Source organism: Clupea harengus, unplaced genomic scaffold, assembly GCF_900700415.2.
Source record: "Clupea harengus unplaced genomic scaffold, Ch_v2.0.2, whole genome shotgun sequence".
NCBI lineage: Eukaryota > Metazoa > Chordata > Actinopteri > Clupeiformes > Clupeidae > Clupea > Clupea harengus.
Genome location: NW_024880273.1, coordinates 1 through 23,533, shown reverse-complemented (window position 1 = coordinate 23,533; position 23,533 = coordinate 1). Strand labels below are relative to the sequence as shown.

At 44.3% G+C, this 23,533-nt stretch overlaps 1 protein-coding gene across 3 annotated transcripts; it reads left to right on the top strand.

Moving 5' to 3' along the window:
* Positions 1–297: 297 nt before the first annotated feature.
* Positions 298–23,504, top strand: LOC122131752 (nuclear factor of activated T-cells, cytoplasmic 3-like). Of its 3 annotated transcripts, XM_042706419.1 has the most exons (4): positions 298–834; positions 14,383–14,460; positions 16,363–17,479; positions 21,336–23,504. In XM_042706419.1, exons 1-4 carry the CDS (start codon positions 744–746, stop codon positions 21,553–21,555), a joined length of 1,506 nt encoding a protein of 501 aa, XP_042562353.1. In that variant the 5' UTR covers positions 298–743; the 3' UTR covers positions 21,556–23,504. The 3 variants fall into 3 exon arrangements, with proteins under 3 accessions (XP_042562353.1, XP_042562354.1, XP_042562355.1); XM_042706420.1 differs by lacking the exon at positions 14,383–14,460 and having other exon boundaries at positions 306–834; XM_042706421.1 differs by lacking the exon at positions 14,383–14,460 and having other exon boundaries at positions 744–5,433.
* Positions 23,505–23,533: the final 29 nt, after the last annotated feature.

Here is a 23,533-nt window from a genome sequence, read left to right as displayed (position 1 = left end):
TTGTGTTGCTACTCAGGCTACTATTGTAAGTTATGTCTTATAGCCAAGGCCTAGGCTTATATATAAAAAATGTCTTATAAATGGAAAAAAATGTATGTAGAAAATAGTGTGCATAAATACAATTTACCTGGCTACCTCAATAAAGGCAAGTAATCTGTGGGATATTTACATATGTCTGTGATTGGTGGAAAATACACGAATGTAAACTAAACCTTTTCTGTATTATGTGGTTAATGGTGAATGTAGTCTGATAAAACTACAGTTCCCACAAACGACATGCCTCTTCCGCCTGTCTAACATGTGTGCGTTTTCTGTTGTCTACCGAGTTTGCTGACGTCACCATTGGAACTGCCCTGTCACGCGCTGTTAGTAAAAGTTGGGATAGAGGCTCGAGTCAGAGAGAGGCAAATTTACGGCAAGCCTATCACCGTCGTGTTGACACTAATCATCGCCAACTCACCTCGGTACATCGCCACGGGCAAAAAGTACGCGCTCAAGAGGTCACTTTGAAATCGGAAAGCTATCAAGGACCCAAAACTCTGGAGACGTGTCTGGATTAATACTGTAACGGTAGCTGGCTAGGTAAAGAAGACATTCATGACACTGACTCTGGCCGGTAAAAGAAAATTAACGTTACTGGCAAAACGTAAAGTTTTCTGTTTGTGTTAGTAAATGTTGTGACATAAAAAGTACTTCGTAAGAGTTGGTGTAGAGAGACGGGTGAACCCGAGTTGTCATACCCGATGACTACTGCAAACTGCACCGGGAATGAGGAGCTGGACTTCAGACTGATCTTCGGTGAGGACGGGCAGCAGCAATCGCTAGGCCCCGCAGGTTAGTATTTTCTCTGGATCCCAGCTCGTTCTTCAATCTTAAATTTGTTAGACAAACTTGTTTTTGTGAAAACTCAGTGTGTTCGCCGAACTTCATTCAAACATGCGTCCCCAGCATGCACTTCAGCCAACCTGCGCATACAGTATTAGTTACCAGTTTGTAACTGTTGTAGCTACAAAATAACCAATGAAATGTCATTGTACAAAGCGAGGTTAGCGAGATCAGCACCAGCTAGCACAATAGCGAATTTGGCGAATGAAATAAATGTCAAATGGCACAATGGGCTCTAATTTGGCAGCTGTAGCCCTGTAACGGAGTAAGCGGTAGTTAATAACACAAAAGCCAAATTCTGTCATTTCTGTCAGACAGTGCGTTCCATTGGTAATTGTAGCCAAAAAACATAGTTTAGGTATATACAAACTATAGTAAGTAGTCTACTGCAAACTGGATTCAGATGTTAGGTAGCTTTATCGACATTTTTGTTGACACTAGGTTCAAATTGGAAATACACGTCCACGTAAACATCGATAATAAATCTAAACAATTTCCAGTCTTTACATTTAGACACACATCTAGTCACACACTTTATAGATTAACATAAAGTATTTTGAGCGTTTTTAGGTCCAGTCCAAGGTGTTTACATATCCCCAAGTAGCATAACATATGCGTGTAGGCTGCACGTTTAGGCTACTGTTCTAGCCATTGCCTGTTAAACTACTCAAAACTACATTAAAACTTTTCCAGTAAAATATTTGAGGTTTTAAGCATTTTTCAAATAGGCTTCATGGCTGTATGTTACTGAGCCACTATATCATTTAATAAATGTTGCCTATAGGTGCTGTTTTCTTATGGCCTACAGTATATTTAGACACATGTTATGTTTATTGCAGTATGACTTTGAGATATATCAACCGATCATGTCAGTTAACTTAAACAAAAACACTAAAAAACAGCTATTCATTTTTGCTGTTGGCTTTCTAAACGTAGACCTGCACACATTTTTTTCATTCGTATAACTGCTGTTGACTAGTATCTCCAGTGCCTTTATAATCATGCCATGATTATGCTCACACTGTAATCAGCAACAGCACATTTAAGAATCTTATGTTGCAAAGATGGTATGCTGTAGAGGTGTCTGTGAGAAGAAGTGTGCTTATCACCATCTGTCAGTGAAGCAAAGTGTATTGAGCGAGAGGCAAGTTCAGACGATCGGTTTGTTTTGTGAATATGCCATGATATTTATCTGTGCTCCGTCCCCTAAACACACTTAGCCTATCTGTTATTCTTTTTTTTGTTGTATTACTTTGTTTTAGGGTACGGTAACTTTTCCCTCTACACTGCCTTCACACTCTCTCTGTCAAGTGACCCATGTAAATGTAAAATAGTGTTTTATTTTTATTTAGATAAAAGCATAATTTGGAGTTTGTGTCTGTTGATACAATAGAGTTCCAGGTAGGAGGTCGACTCTCAGTGCATCATTTTGAATATTACAAAGTTTCACTCTTGTAGCGTTATAGGGTATCATTGATAACCTCTGCTAGTCTTTTCTTTTTATTGTCGTTGTTGCTGTCTTGGTGCTTATGACTTATGAACTTAATTAGTTCTCCTTAATCGGTGGCTAAGCAGAACGTTGACAAACTACTAGTGCTGCTATTACTACACTGTTAGAAATGTATGTGAAATCTGCCCTTTTTACTTAGTATACTTTGTGTACTTTTTTTTAACTTAAAGCACATTGTCGTGTAACTGCTTTGAAGTGCATAACTTTAAACCACAAATGCATTGTGGAAAACAGTACCTTACTTAGAACAGATGTCCTGCATATACTGTATCCAACAATTGCATTGTAGAAAAATACAAACTTTTACTTTGAAAAGTTTGCTCTAGGGGGTTCAGGACAGGCCTCTACAAAATGCTTTGTGTCCGTTTTTTAATTGCGCTATGTAAACAAATGTAATTGATTGGATTTGAAATATTAAAAAGCAGGAGAAAAGCAAAAATGTAAACTATTATATAAGTAAACAATTTCAGTTAATAAATCAGGTCAGAAGTCAGAACTTTTTCATTTCTCTGCTTTGACTTATGACTCATGTGCAAAGGTGTTAGCACTCAAAAGTGTTAACCAAACTGATGCAAAATGCTTATTAAGCTGTATGTCTGATTGTGGTGCAGTACAAGTGTATTTGAATGCCGCATATGTCTTCAAATGAGCTTATATATATTGGCACAGAGATAAGAGATAAAGCTGGTCAGTTGTTCACATTTCCGTTTATAATCTTAACAGTTTATTTTATTTAACAAAGTGAAAGTACAAGTAGCATACATCATTATGCATAGGAATCAAGACGATGACCTCACTACTGCTAACATGCTGCGTTATTAACTGCCCTACCTGTTGAGCTACAGAATTACTTGCAGATTGCTATTCCAATATCTTCTCATTCATTTCAAATACAAAACAAAAACAAACCTTAACACTTTAGATGTTAAGAACACAAGTTGAACAAAAGACCACAAGAAAAGCTGCACAAATAGTTTTCTATAGAATGAGAGGGCTTATTACATTAAAATGCTTTGACATTTACAAATGATGAAAAATAGTATAGCTTGGTTTTATTTGTAACTTAAACAGGGTAACTAAGAGTGCTTTTCTAACAGTACATCTCCAGAGTGAATCTTTGTTTTAATTGATGTTATCGAATTGATTTTAAGGTAGTACTAAAAGTATATGTATCGTTGTATGCTTTCACCTGTGTGAATTCTCGTAGCTCAGTTGATAGAGCTGGGGGATCATGAGTTCAATACTCAGGACACATATTTGCTAATAAAAATGGATGTAGTTGATAAAGCATCTGCTAGAGGTTTATATCATCATTCACAGTATTACTTAATTTTCTATACAAATCATTGTAAGCTAATTACACAAAAAAGTCCTGACTTTCCAAATGGATCATTTAACATTGATTTCCATATTTTAAACGTAGGATTGTAACTTTTTTGGTGAAGATAAAAGAGGACAGTGGCACCATGTGCCTCGGCCAGTTTTTTGGTACTTTGTCTGCGTTCAACATTGGAGAATTGAACAGGTACAGCGACATTAGGCGCTCTCTTCTTCACATGAACCACTTTCTCACTGTGCAACACTGCCTGGTTGCTTGTAGTCACTACTTCAGTTGTTAGTCACTTCTAACCATGAAATGTTCAATAAAGGAACTTAAGATATCGTTGTAGACCGGTAGTTGCGTTTGTTAAACGCAAAGTGCAAAGTAAGCCTGTTTGTACGCAAACTGTCCGACTTCTTCAGTTGCTGTTTTCTTACTTGCGACAGCATCTGCTTTTGTTCTGCATACATTTAGTTATAAATATGTTGTTATTACCTTGAAATCCTCTTGAAAGCTTGGTATCCTTTCAAATAAAGCCTTTCAAATATTTAACATAAGGGAGTTGCATTTAAGCAATTTGTGTAACAAAAGACACAGAATAAATGTTATTGCTGATTTTACACAATTTTATGTTTTTTCGTTTGATTCATAAGGTGAAGGTTAAAGATGATGGAGTAGAACATTTCAGGTAGCACGTTAGGATATGGAAGTATGAGGGCAAGGCCCTGTTTCAAATTGAGAGCTTTGCCTATTTGACGGCTTCATCTGGCCTTGAAATGGCTCATGTTACAAAGGGAAAGGTGTGCTCTTTTGGCCCGTGCAGTGGATGTTTGAGGTGCCCTCCTTCTGGCTTGAGAGGTGGCGTTAGAGAGAAGAGGTGCCCTCTCTGGGCCAGGGAGAAGATATTGTAGAGGTGTCTGGCTGTTTGCCCAGACATGCCATGTGGAGCTCAGATGGCGGTGGAATTTAAGGAGAGGGGAATGGACTTCTCTCTCTCTCTCTCTCCCTCTCTCTCTCTCTCCCCGCCATGAGGGGGACAAGTAAGAGAGCGTTCCCTCCCCCATGTCTCTCTCACTCTTTCTTTCATTGCCACCCTCTCTCTCTTCTTCACTGGTCCTCTCTTTCACCTTTGTCACTTCTCCGCAACCAGTCTGGCAAGTCCAGTTTTAATCGTGACACTGTAAAGAGCAGTGGCTATTTTTTTTTGTTGTGTATTTTTGAGATCCAACAAATTAAAGACGTCGGACTGTTTTAATAACATTTCCAGATGTGAATGTCTCTTGCGAGTGAAAAAAATAAATCACAGCTGATTTCGCCTGCCGCATAGTTCCGGGTAGTGATTTAACATTTGGTTTAAACTCTTATGATAGCCTTTTAAGTGCTGTTTAGAAGTGTCGTAGTGTGCAGACTGGTGGGGAGAACCAAAGCACACGAGCAGCAAAGTGGCAGACTGTTTACTGAAAGCCCCCTCTTCGGACGTTTTCGTCGAGCTGCATCTGGTCTACTGGCTGTCTGTCTCAGTCGTGGGAAAGACTGAAATTACATCGCTCTCATGGTGGACTATTTTCAGCTCCCAGAGAGAGTGGCAGAGGGCAGGCGGCAGGTTCTAGAGCTTTGTTAGAGCAGGAGTCCCCCACACGAACACGTCTGAAGCTGTCCAGTCAAGCGGCATTTGAACGGGAGAGGAGAGGAACAATGCTGTGCGCTACTTCACCAGGTGAGCGCAAAGTCTGTCAGAAGCGCACACGGTCCCTTATTTATGAACACCAAGACCTGCTGCTATTTTTGGTAGATATATTTATATGGCCCTACGTGGGGGTTTATGATCTGGAAAAAAATAATAACAAGCGTGACGGTTTTGCAGTAGGTTCAAACAAACGTCTGGCAGTGACTTTTCAGTGTCTATGGTATGAATCATTTGAAGTGACTATGGTATGAATCATTTGAAGGTCGAGATGAAATAGTTGGTTGTAAAGCAGCTTTACCTCTCTTTGCATATACACTTGTCCCATACTCTCAACTTGAGTCAGAGATGGTGAGTACGCCGGTGGTGATAATTCTCAGGGATGTGTGGAACAGTGCTTTCGCTTGCCCTCATTTTTGCCAACATTTCAAACGAATGTGTGAACTGTCAAGACTGTGAGTGCTTGGCCGCGGAGAACGTGGAGAGGCTGAAAGGCTAAGTGTCGCGGCCATTGGACCCACACGGGATGCATGTGTCAGGGGTCCCCCCTCCATACACCCCAGCCTAGACTGTGTCTGAAAGAAGGGGCCTCAATGCCTTGGAGTGTTGAGAGAGACGTTTGTTTCCCGGGGAGAGGCACGAGCAGCTATGTGTGGCATTTGTCTAGTTTAAATATAGTGTAACTGAAGCTACTGCTGGCTGCACTATATCAACATGTTGGGGGTGTGTTACACCAGAGAGAAAGTCATTTTAACGTTTGCATTTAGTTCAGTTTTTACCTTTATCAAGGGGAAGGAGCGTGGTTGAGAGGGTTGGATAAAGAAAAGTGAAGTTCAAATGATCATGATAGGGTCCAAACTGAATTTATTACACCCTTTTATAGCGACCAGAGGAAGCAGCAAATGCTAAGTCATGCTAAAAAGTAATTGTGTTAGCAAATGGCTTTGTAAAAAATGTCATGATCAATGTTACATGTAGGCCATAGCTGATGACGTTGACAGGGGATCATTGATGTGGGTTTTGCTTCAGGAGTGCAAAGGAACAGAGGGTATCATGTTAATGGACCATGTACAGAACCTACACTGTGTTGGTTCCTGTGCCTTTTGACCCAATGGAACTCTAAAAGGCAAATGTAAGTCGTTTACATTTTGCTTGCTTTTGATAAGGAAACAAAATTATGCTATTTTTATAAGGGCACTCTTAAATATGGAAGAGTAGTCAGTTTAGGCGTTGACATGAAACGGACTCGTCAGAGATCTTCGGCCTGGTATGACCAGGGCCGGATTGTGGTCAAGTGAGGGGCTTCACCTTTTGACCCCCCCTTCCCCATAACAACAACAAGTGTAGAAGTTGTGCACACATGTGTCTACAATAATGATCCTTTGCAGCTTTAATTTTTTATTACATTTTTCTCAAAAAATGTAAGTCAGTGCCAGTAACCTAACATTAGCATAGCTAAATAGCAGTTCAGCCAAGTACCAACAAATTCCTAGCAAGAATGGGTATGCAAGAATTGGTATTTTTTGCTACTGCGCTCCCCCTAAAGTTCACTCTTACACCACTGTCGCTAATACAAATCGCACTTTGAGACCCCCTAATGGACAGTGGTACATGTGTATTTGTTGACAAGCTGAAGGATATGGTTACAAGTTACAAGTTACAAGTCTTTTATTGTCAGATGCACAGAATGGGCCAGACTGGGTCAGACTGGGCACTGGAATTCTTAGGACAAGGCACCACACAACAACCTACTATGGCATAACATAGCAAACATAATATAACGTAACATAACATAACATGACATACACTCTGTACAAGTACTCTGAACATAATTTACATATAACATATAATAACCTTACTAAATATACAAGATAAATATACAATAAAGTATGCTAAAACATATAACAATGTTGGAACTAGAACTGGCAAAGACAACACAAGAAGCCAAAGAAGCATGTTGACTGATAAGGTAGAGTAATATTACAAGATTTTGTAAGTTATAGTGACATCGGAGATGAACGCTAACATAAAGAATGAATCATTTTAGTTTTGCTGAAATGTTCAGCCTGTATACATTGTTTTCTAAGCGTTTGAATGTGGAGTATGTGTAATCGAAGTAAAAAGTTATGATAAAGGCACATATTGTGCATAATATACATTGGATAGTGTCATTTATTACAAGCTAGCTGAGTTAGGTTTTTAAGGTTGCAAACCTCCAAGGAGTAAGATTGAGGAAGACTGATCAAACATTTTGGTGTGACATGAACTTATTTGGATGCTAGCCTGAGACGGGACTGAGGTTGATGACTTTTGGCATCTGGATAAACTACAAATCTCTGTGAGACAGGGATGACACAGATATGGTTACAGCCTACGTCGCATTCTTTCATAAATAACATTGGCAGGGATGTTTATGATGAAAAACTAGTGAGTCGACAACTTTCCTAACACCGCCAAACATCAAGCAAGCGCAACACAAGACATAGCATGACAGCTAATAAGTTATTACTTACTAGTCCAACCGAAAGAAGGCCTGCTCGGCATCTGACTTGCATCCTTTGGTCTCTTTAAGCTCTCGCCAAAGAGTAAAAGCTGATCCAAGACTGACTCTTGTTCGGTTTCTTGCTCAGTTACTCTTTTGTTTTTCTCTTCACAACGTCTTCCTCACTTTCTTCCTCGTCTCTGCCATGATGTCCATACAGAGAATACTGTGCTAGCTTCTTCGTATAGCCAACAGAAGGGTCTAGTTATTATTGTGTGATGTGGTGCCTTGAAGCATTACGTAGTTCTCGCGAGAGGTGTTGCGCCCTGTCCACCAAAGTTACATTACAGACTGGGCCGTACCAGGTGTGCTGTGGCAGTGGCACAGACGGCATTCTCCGCATTGCAAGTCAGTGTATCACCAAAATGATTTCCAAGCTGTTATTTTAAGGTAAAACTGTTACATAATGTTGCTTTAAGAAACACAAAATATCCAAATGTAATGTACGATAAGAGATAACCTTCTCATTTCAATCCAGAGTCAGTGAGTCACGGATGATGCATATGGAGAAAGTAGATAATATCTTCTTGTTGGTGCTGTGTTTTGGGTCCAACCATGGTGATGGTGGGGTCAGTCAGAGGTTTTACAGATATTTCAATATGCCTTCCAAGGTGCACTTTTAAGCCTTTGTGTTCCAGTCAATCAAGATAGATCGATTTTCTTTCCTGGAGGCAGGTTCCCCCCGGGAAAATTATGTACAGTTTTAACAATTTAATGGATCAACCTGCACACTTTGAGGAGAAATTTGAGGGACTTTTAATTTGAAATGCATTTGCTGAAAGTTTTCTTTACTCAGAATTTGGAATTTTAGCCACCAATCTGAAATCTGAAAAGCTATACACCAATTAAACTATTTTAAGGTGGCTTTAAAGTTTGTTTTTAAAGTTTTTTATAAACATTCTACCTAGGCTCTTGTTGCAAACATGCCTTTCGCTAAAGCAACCTTAAGTGTGTTCATCACTATCATTAGAAAAATGTAGTAGTATTACGTAGTATCACCATTAAATAATAACAGTAAGCGCCAATACCACGGCATGTGTTTAGTAAATACATTTTCATTGTCACATATTGTGCAATTATATAGCCTAGCAGGTCATGAGCTAAGAAAGCCTCCGACCACACCTGGCCAGGCCCTCAGAAAGCCCAGCCTTGACCTGACACTTAGAAGGCCACCACTCTCTCCTTTCCCCCAGAGCCTCAGTGACCCTTAGGCCTCATGTGGGAAAACCTCAGCGGCCTCAGAAAGCCTTAGGACACAACCCATGGCCTAAGAAGTCCTTATCCCCCAGAAAGCCTCAGACTATGCCCCAGGCCTTAACTGGTCTGTAGAGCTTCGGAAAGCCTTAGTCCTCAACTGTAAAAGCCTCAGGGAAGTCCCACTTAGGGTCTTAGGTCTTTCCCTGGAGGATTCCGTCAGTCTGCTGGCCCAGTCTGTAATCAAGCCTTGGTCGGGCTTTGTAAGTGAAACCTCGTAGTCTGCACCACGTCTCTTCTTTGCGGTTAGGGACACAGGACTTCCTTCCTTTGTCACTGTCCCCAAGGCATAGTTGCACAATAGTGTTGTGTAATAACGTGTTACAACAAATGAATGACAGAAGAGTTTGAGAAGTTGCTCTTGTGACCCTTGTGGGATGCTACTGTTAAAAAGAGATTAAACCAAAATATTTGGCATGAACCCTCTAACCAGGAAAAATCTCAGGCTAGGTAACCTGATCCGATTTGAGCCCCCCCCCCCCCCCCAGGACAAAAAAAAAACAAAAAAACAGAAACAGCATGCTCTAAAGTCAAATTCAATCTCATCTGAAGGACAACAAACACAACAAACAGACAAAATGATGACACTGACGAATCATCCCTGATAGAGTGGTGATGAATGCACAGTTCCATTCATGACCTGCATCCCACAGGCAGCACTAACCAATACACTAAATGGCTATGACATATTATAAGCTATAGACAGGTAGTCATTGTGGTCCAATAATACTAGTTAACTTCAGTATTTAGAATAACGATCCACTGATAAGGGGATACAAGTGATTCAATAAAGGAGCAGCATGCATCGCCTGAAGTGTTCCAGAATCCTACATGTTACGCCCACAGGTTTGTAGATTTGATCATGTGTTTATAATATCTATATGTGTTTTAGAATTTATATTTTGATGCATAATTTAATCAAATGGAAAGCTGCATGGTTGAGCTTTGGAATCAGTAGAAAACATTGTAACCACAGTGCCTTGTACTGCAGAAATGCTATGCCTACACATTTTTGTGGCAAACCATGGCTATTGCCAGAGATTTATTTTTAAATGAGCATATTTTGATACCCTGGAGATAACATTTCTTGTCACTCCACACATGGCACTCTCTCCCTTTCTCCCTCCCTCTCACTGTCAGCCTTGACAGATTGTTTAAATGTCATCCAGTATGTGTGTGCAATAGCAACTGATGTTATCTGCAGCAGCTCTAGGTTATTGCAGGCCATTGGATTGGGTTCACATTGCTCTGCAGCTTAGAGGACAGTCATCTAATGTGCCAGGGGCCGGCTGCAGTCAGCATATTAGCCTGTTAGCTAGTTGTCTGGTTAACCACAGTAAACCCATGCAGAAGCATTTCTGTTTGTAAATCTTAATTGTACGATAAATTATTACTTTTGTATACTCTTCTCACAGTTGTATGGAAAACAGAAGTCAACATGTGGACTGCATAGAGACTAGCAAAACAAATACTGTCCAAAATGTGTTTGTTGTTAGTTTCAAATAATAGCTTACTTTTGTGTTTACAGTATTTGCCAAATATTTGAGGTTTTGTCTGCATTTGAAGAGACAGTGGGGCTTAGAGAAAGCATCTGTGTACCTTGTTTATCCTATACTGTTATCACAGCGTGCAACTGTTAATTAGGGATCTTTATTTAGCAGCCAAACATACGTTAATATTGGCTTAGGTAGCGCGTGCACCCTGGGTGTTCGTACATTGTCTGTGATGTAAGAGGTAGCAGTGGCAAAGGAAGTTTTATTCCCACTAATGACATAATGCTCTGTAACCCACAAGAAGATCCCTGCCTTGTGTGCTTTGGAAGGCTTTTATTCACGATTGGACCACATTTGACACTATTCAAATGTAAACATTTACCAAAGGGAATTTCAGAGAGACTTGCTCGGAAAATGATGCCTTTGATGCACTTGCCTTTGATACTTAAAGTACTTAACACGTGGTGTTAAATAACATTACTTTTTAAACTGATAGCAGTCCAAACATTACAAGACCTTAAGGGCAAGCACATTCTCTCGTTCCTTTTCTCCCTCTCTCTCTCTCTCTCTCTCTCTCTCTCTCTCTCTCTCTCTCAAACACACACACTTTCTCTCTCACACACACACACACTTTCTCCCTCTCTCTCTCACTCTCACACACACACACACACACACACACACACACACACACACACACACACACACACACACACACACACACACACACACACACACAGTTCATATTTGCCCTTAACTACTGCTTTAAATTTCTAGGTGTGTAGTACATTTGTGCCCTACAAATAGAGATGGATGAGAATAGTGCTTGTAGGACAAAATAAAGGACATCAGCTGTGGTTATTTTAAATCACGGGAATCAGAAGGATATGATTCATTTAAACAATGTCTAGTTTGGGCCTATTTGAGTCGAAATGTTTGCCTGAGTGGTTGAACAAAATATCCCTGACACACTTTTCACTGTTTTGAGGGAGAGTCAGCTTGTCCAGGATGTAGGCAGCAGACTTGAGCCACAGCCTCGATGCGTTACCCACGGCAAACAACTCCTGAGTGACGTCGGTGTCCACATGGGCCTGTGATGCGTGGCTTGGGGTTGGTCGCCGGAGTTAGGTTGGCCTCTCGTAGGGAGAAACCCTGGCCCTGCATCATGTCACGGACGGGGCTGAAGCACTGAACGATGCTTAACACCATGTAGTGATTTCCAGCTATTATTAGCTTAGGAACAGCAAAGCCTCTTAGAGCTCTTTATTTAACTGGATCGGCAGTCTGATGTGTGGGTCCTTGGGTTGTGAGTGAAGCATTCTGCCTCAGAGCACGGAGCTGGACCCCTCAGTTTGAGAGAATGCTATTGACAATGAATGGGTCATATCGCTGCCATTTCAGAGTCACTGATTGAACATCCGAGCCTCAGGCATCAGGTTATTTCTTAGATACATGCATGCATCTGTCCCTGTCAAATAGGGACCAGGCATCCATTCCTTCTTACCTGTAACCTTTTATTATAGAGAATAAATACTTATTGGACTACCTGAAAGAAAGGGTCTCCATTTAGGCAGGAGAAAGCAATGACAGTGGAGGGCATTATATGATACCGAGCATTGTGCATGTGCCTCATGCTGCAGTTTCAGTGTCAATAAATGTTTCTGCTTTTATGCTAAACCATGCACTGGGTTTATCACAGAACCTCTTAGTGACCGAAACACATTCCCCTCTCAGTTATGCGGGTACAACTGCACTGTGTCTTTTATGGTGTGGTCCGCCAGGGCAGATCCTCACTAGGGCACTAGCACTCAGTGCAGTGTCTGGGGTAGCTCCCCTGGGGTTGTCTGCTCCACATGTGGCCCTGCCCTGCCGTGTCCTGTTGTCATCCTTCTGCTTGTTTTTGGAGCAGGTGGTCCTGATCTGGCTCTGACAGGGTGCTTTCCCGCTTGGCTGCGAGCTGAGACCAAGCACCCGGCTGCTGCTATCGGGTGGCAGGCACATGAGGGGCCTTCTGGAGGGGGCAAGGGGGGTGGTTGGGATGGGGAGGCGGGAGCGAGGTGTGGGAAGAGAAGGGAGGAAGGTCCTTCCTGCGGCTCACTCAGACCAGCAGATCCTTTGCGCAAAAGAGCCTTGGGATTAGCATCGGCCGAGTTATTTCAGATGTGCCAGCTGAGGAGCTGCCGCTCTCACTGGCCTTAGAACGTGTCACGGTAGAGACACCATAGACGATACTACACGGCTTTACAGAATACCACACATACATTTGAATATGTTCTTTTTTTTCAGAAAATGGTAAAATTCTCCCAGTAAATAAAATGGAAATCAAATGCACTGTTGGTCTGTTTACTAACCTCAGTTGAGTTTTATAACTGTCCTTGAGAAGATGTTTACGCTGCTTTTCACCGTCTCATGTTCCTCTCTCTTGCTCGTCTCGTTTGCTTGGCTACGCTAATGAATTGGCTGGCTATGGCACGGTAATTAACTGAAGTCTTGTCTGCCTCACAAATGAGAAATATATTGAGATTTCCTCAAAATGGAGGGATTGATTTCCTTATTAAATGTGATGGCCTGTGTGCAATCTGCCTCTGTAGAATCCCACTGCATGAGCTCTCCATAAATCTAGACAAAGGCTAAAAGTAAAAAATAAAAAATATTATCAGAAAAGTGGACTCATGTTGCATTCACCCATCTCATGCCGGTGCCATTCACTACAAAACATGAAATACTTAAAGTACACTTGCATTTGCCCCTCAAACGATGAAAAAGCCCTTAATTTGTATCAAGGGGTTCTTAACGTGCAAACATTGACCCTGAGTTCAACCAAGCCCTTAGTTACTCCTTAAAAATGTCCTGAAATGTGTGATTGATTAAGGATTAAGGTATTTTCCTGAGTCCTTCAAAATTCAAGGGATTATTAAGGAGCATGTTTAGAGATTGAAGGCTTTCTCTTAATGATCTTTTTATGACAGATACTTTGCCTACTATAATGCATGGCCTACTTAGTGTGAACCCTTTTTTTTACGAACATACAAACATAAGATTGAACATTGGAGCAAGGGGATTGTTGGAAATTGATATATAGCAGGATATTGCCAGTTGTATTGCCAAAAGACACCAGTTAGCACGTTAGCAAGGTTTTATCAGTTCCAACACGGCTGTTGGAGGTATTTGCAGGGTTTTTGCATTTCTTTTTAGTAGTTAACTAACTAGTTTCAGACCAAAACTGCTGCTTTAAAATTAGCAATGTTTTGTATATCTTGCTTATGCAAACAATTAAAACAGGAGTTGTGAACTATTGAGATAAGAATGCAGTCACTTTGTGTCTGTTTGTGAACAGTTCAACAGAGTCACTATGTATAGGTTAGTTACAGTAAAAGTAAAAACAAAAAGTAGAAGTAGAGACAGAAACCCACAAGCAGTTATACGTTAAAAACAGTACATACATACATATACATCTAGGAATATGATACGGTATGTGTCAAAGTACCGTCATGCACTATTTGGTATTTAAGGGGAAAATAAGAACTTTATCAGCTGTTAAACGGGGTAAATTTCCCCTGTTTAAGGAACAAGCTTAAGTGGTTTTGCCCCTTAAAAAACGAATCCGTGCACAAATCTATTTAAATTTCCCACAGAAAAATCAGTATTATTTTTAAGAATAATTTAAGGTGTAAATTCAGGGGTTCTGTTTTGTAGTGATTGTAACACAGAGGACAAGGCAGACGTCTCTGAACAGTTCCATCCAACAAGAGGTTCAGGACATGCTTTACCCAGGTAAATCTTAATGTACCGTGACATTACCTTGCAATTCAAGTCCTGTGGTTAGGATGTTGTGATTCATTATTTGGAAACATGTTTATTGTTGTGGTTAAATTATATACCGCTCTGAACTTCAACTTCAACCTTTTGGTTGTAGTTACACTGCTGCTGATTATATTCAGATGACCAAAATTTTTGCCTCCAGTCTCTTTTACCTCAGAAATACTAACACATGAAAGGCCACTTATTCTACTTTAATTGTTGCTCTAGAAAAGACAACAATCTCCATGTGCTATAAATGTGTTACACACATAAGCGTAAAGATCTGTTCTGTTGTCTTTGCAATTTGTTTTTATCTCTCTTCTGGACATGAGTTGTATCCATATGTAGGCTATGTGTTTAAAGAACAGACTTTGATTTGCATTTATTCTCTGTACAGAGTGAGAGGCTCACTGTTTTGTTCTGAATGTTACATGGCAGAGGGAAAGGAGCAGGGGAAAGGCTTGTGTGTGTGTGTGCCCTGTGTCTCCTTCCCCTGTCTTAACCTGTGACGCGCACTCCTCTTGTCCTTTTCCCTACTGTCAGTCAAGCCCTGTCGTCAGAGGATGCGCGTGTCTTGTGACAGCCCAGGCCCTGTGTGGCCCATCTATAAATAAAGCCCCGAGCTGCCTCTGCCTCTGCCTCTGCTGCTGAAGTCCAGAGAGTCCATCTGCTCCCCCTCTCTCCTCTGAGCTGTGCGGCCCAGGGGAGAGTGCATCTGATTCAGATGAGTCAGTATTGCTAACAGAGACACGTAAATGCATCTGCTTGCCTTTTTGAAAATCAAACCTGTGCTTAGAGTGATCCACATGGCGCAGTAGATAATTACTGCCGGATTGATCACGGCCCATGAACCTGACTCCTGCTCTTATAGTGTGCCGTCTCATCTCATCTGATTGCCCGCAGTGCCACACGTGACGGCCTGGCATCCCGCCCGAGCCGCTGTGCAATGTGTTGCCTGCTGTGGTCAACAGTGCTAGGCCGAGGCTGAGGCTGTCTGGCCTTGTCTGTCTCCACTCTGTGCAATCACTGGAAGCTCATCAATAACCTCTAATAGAGCAGCGCATGACAATAGGCTGTGTGTGTGTGCGAGCGGGCCGACCCTGCCTCTGGAGGCTGAGCTAGTGTGTGTGTGTGTGTGTGTGTGTGTGTGTGTGTGTGTGTGTGTGTGTGTGTGTGTGTGTGTGTGTGTGTGTGTGTGTGTGTGTGTGTGTGTGTGTGTGTGTGTGTGTGTGTGTGTGTGTGTGGGCAGAGAAGGCTCCATGGCCGGGGTTTATTAATAGGGTGCTGGGGCTGCAGTGCTGACAGCTCGGAGCACACACCGGTGTGTGTGAATTTGTTTCCTGAGTAGCGATGTTGGGTCGTTTATTCCCCTGTTGGATTGGTGCCTATCGGCTGCCTCCCTGCCCCCACCCTTTATCTATCTGTTTTCTCTTACGCTGGGTCTCACTCTGTCTTTGTGACACTTTCCCCTCTGTGTTTCTTTCTCTCTCCATCTCTCACTCACAGCCCTTTTCTCTGATTTGAGGTATTGTGATATCACCTCTTTGGACCCCATGATGTTGTCACTGTAAATACTCGATTTGTTTTTTTTGTTTGTGACTCCCTTGTGGTTTTATTGTAAGCAGACAGAGCTCATTCCTTTTCAGGGCAAACTGAGTAGTGTACCAATAAAGGCATTAGATAACTTATCCTGGATTATTTTGCAACCTCTTATCTCTCCTCCCGGCTCAAGGGACCTTGAATGTGAGTGAATAAGCCGAGTAGGTTTCTTTTTTAAGATTCTAATTGAGATCTGTGACTCTAGTGGCAACTCTCACTCATCAGTGAGTGAACTCTCACCGTCCTGACTGTTTTCTTTTCTTCTTCTTCCTGTAGACTTGGAGCCTGATGACAACACCTCGTTCTACATCCTCAATGTGGGACAGCAGCAGACGATGGTCAACCAATCCATCAGCATCCCCCGCCTCGGTATGCAGCCGCACTCGCAGGTCATCTCCACCTCGCCACGCCTCCAGTCGCACAAAATGTACGAACCCAGCTATGAGCTGCAGGACTCCAACAAGTGCAGCCAGCCCTGCGGGCCGCCCAAGGCCTTCGAGTGCCCGAGCATCCAGATCACCTCCATCTCCCCCAGCTGCCAGCAAGAGATGGACGCCCACGACGACGACATGCACGGCGGCAAGGGGCCCGACAGGGACTACCACGACCGGCCCATGTCGCGGGACCACCTGTACCTGCCCTTAGACCACTCCTACAGGGATTCCTCACTGAGCCCCAGCCCCTGCAGTAGCCTGTCGTCCCGGAGCTGGTTCTCGGACGCCTCGTCCTGCGAGTCCTTCTCCCACGTGTACGACGACGTGGACTCGGAGTTGAACGAGGCGGCGGCGCGCTTCACGCTGGGCTCGCCGCTCACGTCGCCCGGCTGCTCCCCGCAGGCCGGCGTACTGGAGGAGCCCTGGCAGCACCACCACCCGGCCTTCACCCACTCACACTCGCTCTCGCCGCGACAGTCGCCCTGCCACTCGCCGCGCACCAGCGTCACCGACGAGAACTGGCTGAGCCCGCGCCCGCCCTCCCGGCCCTCATCACGCCCCACCTCCCCCTGCGGCAAGAGACGTCACTCCAGCGCCGACATCTGCTACCCGGTTTCCATGTCCCCGCACCACTCCCCGACACCCACCCCGGGGCCCTCCCCCAGGGGCAGCGTGACGGAGGACACCTGGGTCGGCAGCCCCTCGCTCGGGGTGTCTCCGTTCCAGTGCTGCCCCTCCGAGGCCGACATCCCCTCCAAGACCCGCAAGACCTCGCAGGACCGGACGCCGCCGCTCCAGCCCTGCAAAGGGGACATGGGGCTGGATGATTCTGGAAACGTGTCCCCCGCCGAGGAGGGCCTGCACGGCCTGAAGAAGGACGGTCCGGGAGAGCAGTACCTCTCGGTCCCATCACACTTCACCTGGAACAAACCCAAGCCCGGACACACCCCCATCTTCAGGTACATTACTCCTGCCTCTCTGCCTTACCGCTGCCTTCTTTTGAAGATGCCCCTTATCAGTGTCCAAAGTTAATAACAGTACTGGGTCAAGGTAAGGCAAGGTCTCAAAACTTAGGTATAGTCTCTGTTTCATAAGCCCAGTAAGTGAGGACAACTCTTGATCTGGTCAGATCCAGATCCAGATGATCAGAGTTCGGTCATAAAATTGAATGTGAAACATAATTCTGAAAGCCACCACTGTTAATAACGGTACTGCTTGTGATATAAATGTATTACTGGGTCAAGGTAAGGCAAGGTCTCAAAACTTAGGTATAGTCTGTTTTATAAGCCCAGTAAGATGGTCAAATCCAGATCCAGATGATCAGAGTTCGGTCATAAAATTTAATGTGAAACCTAATTCTGATAACCACACAAAGGGCCATTATCAGGTTATGTTGATGCTAATCAACTCCTGCTTGGCTGTGAAGGATTACAAGTTTATATATTCACAGGTAGTATGGTATAGAATAATAACGTACTTGCAAGTTTGAAATTTGAATTATAAAGTGTTCTTCACTGACTGTTTCGCATCATTAGTGAATATTAGTGGAGCAAGGAGTGCTTTTCAGCTGTCCAAATGTGCAGATGTGCAGAGCAGATGAAGGCATGGCCTTGTTTATGTATTCTGACCCCTGGTGCCGTAAATCAGCCAGGAGTGAATGTGGCTGTGTGATCCACACATGTTCCCTGTGCTCCGCTAGTTCTACCTTTGACCCCATGACAGTGAGAGCCCCACTGAGACGAGCAACACATGGACACACACACACACACACACACACACGCGCGCGCGCGCGCGGGCGCGCGCATTGAAACAGAGATCAGAAGTGCTCGCACCCAACACTGCAATCTAAAATAAATTCAGCATCAAAGTGGCTTGGCTTAGATCGGCAAGCACATGACCCAAGATATGCACTTATATCTGCCACTGGCATTCAACCTGACACTAGCATGTGAGCGCCCAAAAGTATGAGCAGTCAGTTTGAGCATCTGTACACCTCCTTAGGGGTCAAGGCCGCTAGATTTGTGTGGTTTGTGTGGGTGTGTGTGTTTATAAATTTGTGATATTCTGTTTGTATTCTATTTCTGTTTGTGTGTGTGTGAGAGAGAATGCGTGGGTGGGTTCAGCTGTCACATGCACATACATACATGCTCTCATTAATATGCCTTGGGACTCTACTGTTTGTAGGTCTGGATGCATGCATATGCGTGCGTGTGTGCGTGCGTCTGTGTGTGTGTGTGTGGGTGGGTGATTGAGCTGCGTACGGCTACCATGGCCTTTTAAATATGTAGGCTAATGGCTGAAAGACGACGTGACAGGAGTAGCAGGCTCAGACACCGAAGGAAGGTTACGATATTTCAGGCCGTGGGCAGCCACTCCCCCATTGGCCTCAGGTTTCCAGCATCTCCTCTTCCTGGTTGCCATGGCAGCGCTGCTCGCACACTTCCTGGCTTATGTCATCCCACAAGAGAGACAGAGTGTGCCGAGTGATGCCCCTGTTGTGATGACACACACACACACACACACGCTCACACAAACACAAACAAAAACAACACAGACACTGCCCAAAAGAAAAGGCTCCTTTGAAGGAAAGAAATAAGTTAAATGTCCCTGCAGAACTACAGGAGTGCCTGAATTAGAATTTTTTTGAGTGGTAAACACTGGTCATGGTGAAGAGGTGGCAGCACAATGCCCTCTTTGACAAAAATGCCAGAAACATGTGCCCCCCCCACACACACACACACACACACCCATCCCTCTCCCACAGCCAACCTCTCAGCCCTCCAACCTGTCAACCTCTTTTCTTTCCTTTTCATCTGCCCTCTCTCAGAAGCACAGTGTATTTTGAGGGCGCAGTCCAACAAAAGCGGAGCTGCTAATTTGTGTCCGGAGCACTAACACTTGCTTGTCGGGTCCTATCGAGTGCTTCTCTTTGTGGACAACGTGTGTGTGTGTTTTTTTTGTCGTGTTTTTGTTTTTTTCATTTTTCTTTCCAGTGTCATGCCTGGCCCAGTGCAGGGATGGCGTGTTTGTACAGCCTTGTTGTGTTGGTGGAACACAAGCTGTGTGCCAGGCTCTATATCTTGCCCATCCCTACGGTGCTGCGGTCTGAGACTGGTGGCACAAAGGCAGTCTTAGGGGCTAACGGCATAACAGCAGAGCCACATTCGCAGTCACAGTCCTGCTTGGCCACAGTGCAGACAGCAGTGATGGGGCCAGCTCTTACTCATTTAGCCAGAATTAACCATAACACGCGTGCGTTCCAAGACACACACACACACACACACACACACACACACAGACACACACACACACAAACACACACACACACACACACACACATACACACACACACACACACACACACACACACACACGCCACATATGCATGCACAATCAGACATACATACTGAATATATGTGTATATGGCAACTGAATTTCCTTCACCGGATTAATAAAAGTTATCTCATCTTATCTTATAACACACACATATACACACACACACTAGAAACATGTTGTCACTGTCTCTCTGACTCACACACACACACCCTTGTTCTGGCATCTGCCCACCTTCCTCCAGCTCGTGTCCGTTCTGTATATACTAGCTCACGATGCGCAAGCCGTCACAGCACTGGTGTTTTCATGGGGCCGCGGCACGCTGTGTTTACCTTTCTGTGCAGCGCTCTACATTACTCAGCCATCCTGCTCGCTCTCCACCCCATCCCCCTCCGCCACTGTGTGTGTGTGTGTGTGTGTGTGTGTGTGTGTGTGTGTGTGTGTGTGTGTGTGTGTGTGTGTGTGTGTGTGTGTGTGTGGAGGCCATGGAGGAGAGAGAGAGAAAGAGAGAGGGGGGGTGGAGGAAGCCATGTCACGCTCTAACTGTGAACAGATAGCGGCAAGAGCGACCAACACGTGGGGCACAGACGAAGAGAGTGGAAGGAAAGGAGGAGAAAAACACCCTGTGACTTCTTCTCGCTGGAAACTGCCATAAATATAGAGAGGAGGGGTAATTGCAGTGGCTGCGTTTTATAGGGGGGGGGGGGGGGGTGCTGCTTCTCCTGTTCAGGACAGGCGTTGATGTGTGGCAGCCCAGGAAGAGAGAGGGAAGGGGTGGCAGGCAGGGCTGGAGAGGCGTGTTTATTTTTGAAAGCAGCTGTTCAAATATGACTGTAGCTTGCTTAGATTCCCAAAAAACATACACACATCCACGATCAGGGAGAGAAAACATATGTGTGTGTGTGTTGGAATATGGCTGTGTTTAACTGTGTGTGTGTGTCTTTGTGTGTGTATGTGTGTGTGTTAGAATATGGCTGTTTTGAACTGTGTGTGAACGTGTGTGTGTGTGTGTGTGTGTGTGTGTGTGTGTGTGTGTGTCTGTGTGTGTGTCTGTGTTTGTTTGTCTAAAGTTAGATTTGTCCAAAAACTTGGCCCCCATCCATCCACTACTGACATTAACTGCTGAATTCCCCCCAAGTGAATCACTTCTAATATGCCTCAACCTGACCTATGGCAGCGTTGTTGTTCCGGAAATATAGTTGCACTTGCTCAGAGGGGCCCTACAGGCAGTATGATTCATGGTTCATGATCAGTTTCTTTGCCCCTCAACACCTAGTAAAATGTATCATCTATGATTATGGGAAGTTTGAGAATAGCCCAGCAGTCCTTAAACCTATTTCTGTTCAGGGACCTGACTGTGGTTGGTTACGGCTGTCAACATATTTAAATTTTCTTGTGTGTGTGTGTGTGTGTGTGTGTGTGTGTGTGTGTGTGTGTGTGTGTGTGTGTGTGTGTGTGTTTTATGTTTGTGTGTGTCTACAGAACATCATCACTGCCTCCGCTGGACTGGCCTTTACCAAACCAGTTTGGACAGTATGACCTGAAGATCGAGGTTCACCCCAAGGCTCACCACCGGGCACACTATGAGACAGAGGGCAGTCGAGGGGCTGTGAAGGCGTCGTCCGGGGGACACCCTGTGGTCAAGGTGAGTGAGATGATCCGGACTGACCCAGATCAGCGGTCTGTCCCTCTCCTGCCCTAGTGTACTGAGATGACACCTAATCAGCTCAGAGGGAAGGGGCTTGAATTACCCCTTTGACCACAAATGGTGTGTTTTGTTAGGTCCTTTACATCTTCGCATGTTCTGCTTTCCCAAATTCAGTCCTCGAGTTGTCGCTAGGACATGGATGTCTTATGCGTTCACATGTAACATTAGCAGCCCACTACGTTCTTCACTTATCCACAGGGCCGTAGAGGCAACTCAGAATCAGGAAGTAGAACTTGAGACACTTGACCACCGGAGAAGACAGAGAGAGAGAGAGAGAAAGAGAAAGAGAAGGAGAGCTTTACAGCACCGTAAAGGAGAGAGCTGGGCAAGCAAGACTTGCCTGTCCTTCTGACCTAATTTGCTGTGAAGGTATCTTACGAAAGAGAGTCTGCCTACAATCTGACCCCTGTTCCCCCCCAAATCCATCAAAACTGACAATAATGATGACAACTAGAATGCACACGCATGCAATGACCACACTTTTGTGCCGTGACTTTCCAGACTGGTGCAAAAAGCCAGGGTTACACGTTGAAGCAAGCGCTGGCCATATACAGTGGAGCCCAATTAGTTTTTTGTCATTTGATCCATCAGATTGGCTGACTAATCTTTCAGCCATTCTCTCCCGCAGGGCGTGCATTGGAGCCCCTGCCAGTGCGGCCTGGCCGGTGAATATTTCATAGGCGAGGGGAAGGCAGCCTATTGTGCTCTGACGGTTTCAGGACATGAATGCAGGGCCTCGGCCACGGTTTTGTAACCGGCCAGCGCCTTGGCCAATGGAAGGTGGGGGAGAGGGAGAGGGAGAGAGAAAAGGACAGGGGCATCTCAAGTGTACACCTGTGGCTTTCAATGCTCCACTGAACAACTATAGCGTAAGGATCCTGCTGGGTTTGTCATGGTGAGGGGTGAACTTACCTCTGCAGTCATGGCCTATCACCACTTTATTTAGTATTTGTTTTTTTTTGTATTTCATTTCCCACATAGCTTTCTTGCATTATCACAAAAATGCATTTGGCTCAGTGGCAGTTCACAGAAAAGAATTGTTTACATTGGTGCTTTCAGTTAAGCTTTAATTAGCCAAAAGCAAAAGCAGTGAGTTGCAGTGTCCTCAGCGGGTGTCATGGTCAGCATGGTTGAGTAGAGGCCGTTTCCCCCCCTCTCAGTAGAGTCATTTTTAACCGTTTAAACACTTGGCCCAGATCACAGCTCGCCATGTGTGAGGATGCATAATTCAGGTATCAGAGGGCTCTTCTAATGAAGACCGCTTCTTCCCTTCCCTCATTATACCCTCAGCAACCCTCCTTCCCCCCAAAAACACACTAATCCAATTTTATCGGCACCGTTATGTTCACCTTATTCAACTACCCTGATTTTGAAACATCACACAAGGTGAAGAAACTCACTTTTAGCAGCGTTAGCCTATATAGGACATCTCAGTTTACGCTACTTGCCTGTTTAATGTCTCTGGAAGCGGACGCCATATTTTGATGACAAGATCATTTTCTATACATAGCCGCAACCAAGACTCCGGTTCACAGAAAGGCTTTAACGGTGACATTGCAAAATTGTTTGTTTCCGGCAAGCTGGACATATTTTGAAAATATGAAAATATCTGAAAATATTTGCGGTCTTACCAGGCCTGTTTTTGTTTTTAATTACTAGCATAAATTTGTTTCCTATTTGTACTGGTTTCGCCCCAGTCTGTGGTGTACACAGAGACTCTTACTGCGCTGTATTCGCGCCCCAGTCTGTTGTGTACAGAGAGTCTCTTACTGCGCTATACATGTGCTAGCTGCTGCGGCTAACATTGCCATGTCATTGCCGCGTGGGCACAGCCTAGTTTTGCCTCTGTGGGGGTGGGGTGGGTGCTGGTGGAGTGGCAGCCTGGTTAGAAAACGTGCTGCCACCCTTCCACACGGCTGTGGCCCAGCGGGAGCCCGAGGCGTCGTCCTCTGCGGGCCGTGATGTCATCGCG

Excerpts from the sequence above, each read along its gene's own strand:
- LOC122131752 (XM_042706419.1), top strand. The coding sequence starts at position 744 with ATGACTACTGCAAACTGCACCGGGAATGAGGAGCTGGACTTCAGACTG. Across the intron at positions 835-14,382 it reads GCAATCGCTAGGCCCCGCAG|TGATTGTAACACAGAGGACA; the intron begins GTTAGTATTTTC and ends TCTGTTTTGTAG. Across the intron at positions 14,461-16,362 it reads TCAGGACATGCTTTACCCAG|ACTTGGAGCCTGATGACAAC; the intron begins GTAAATCTTAAT and ends TTCTTCCTGTAG.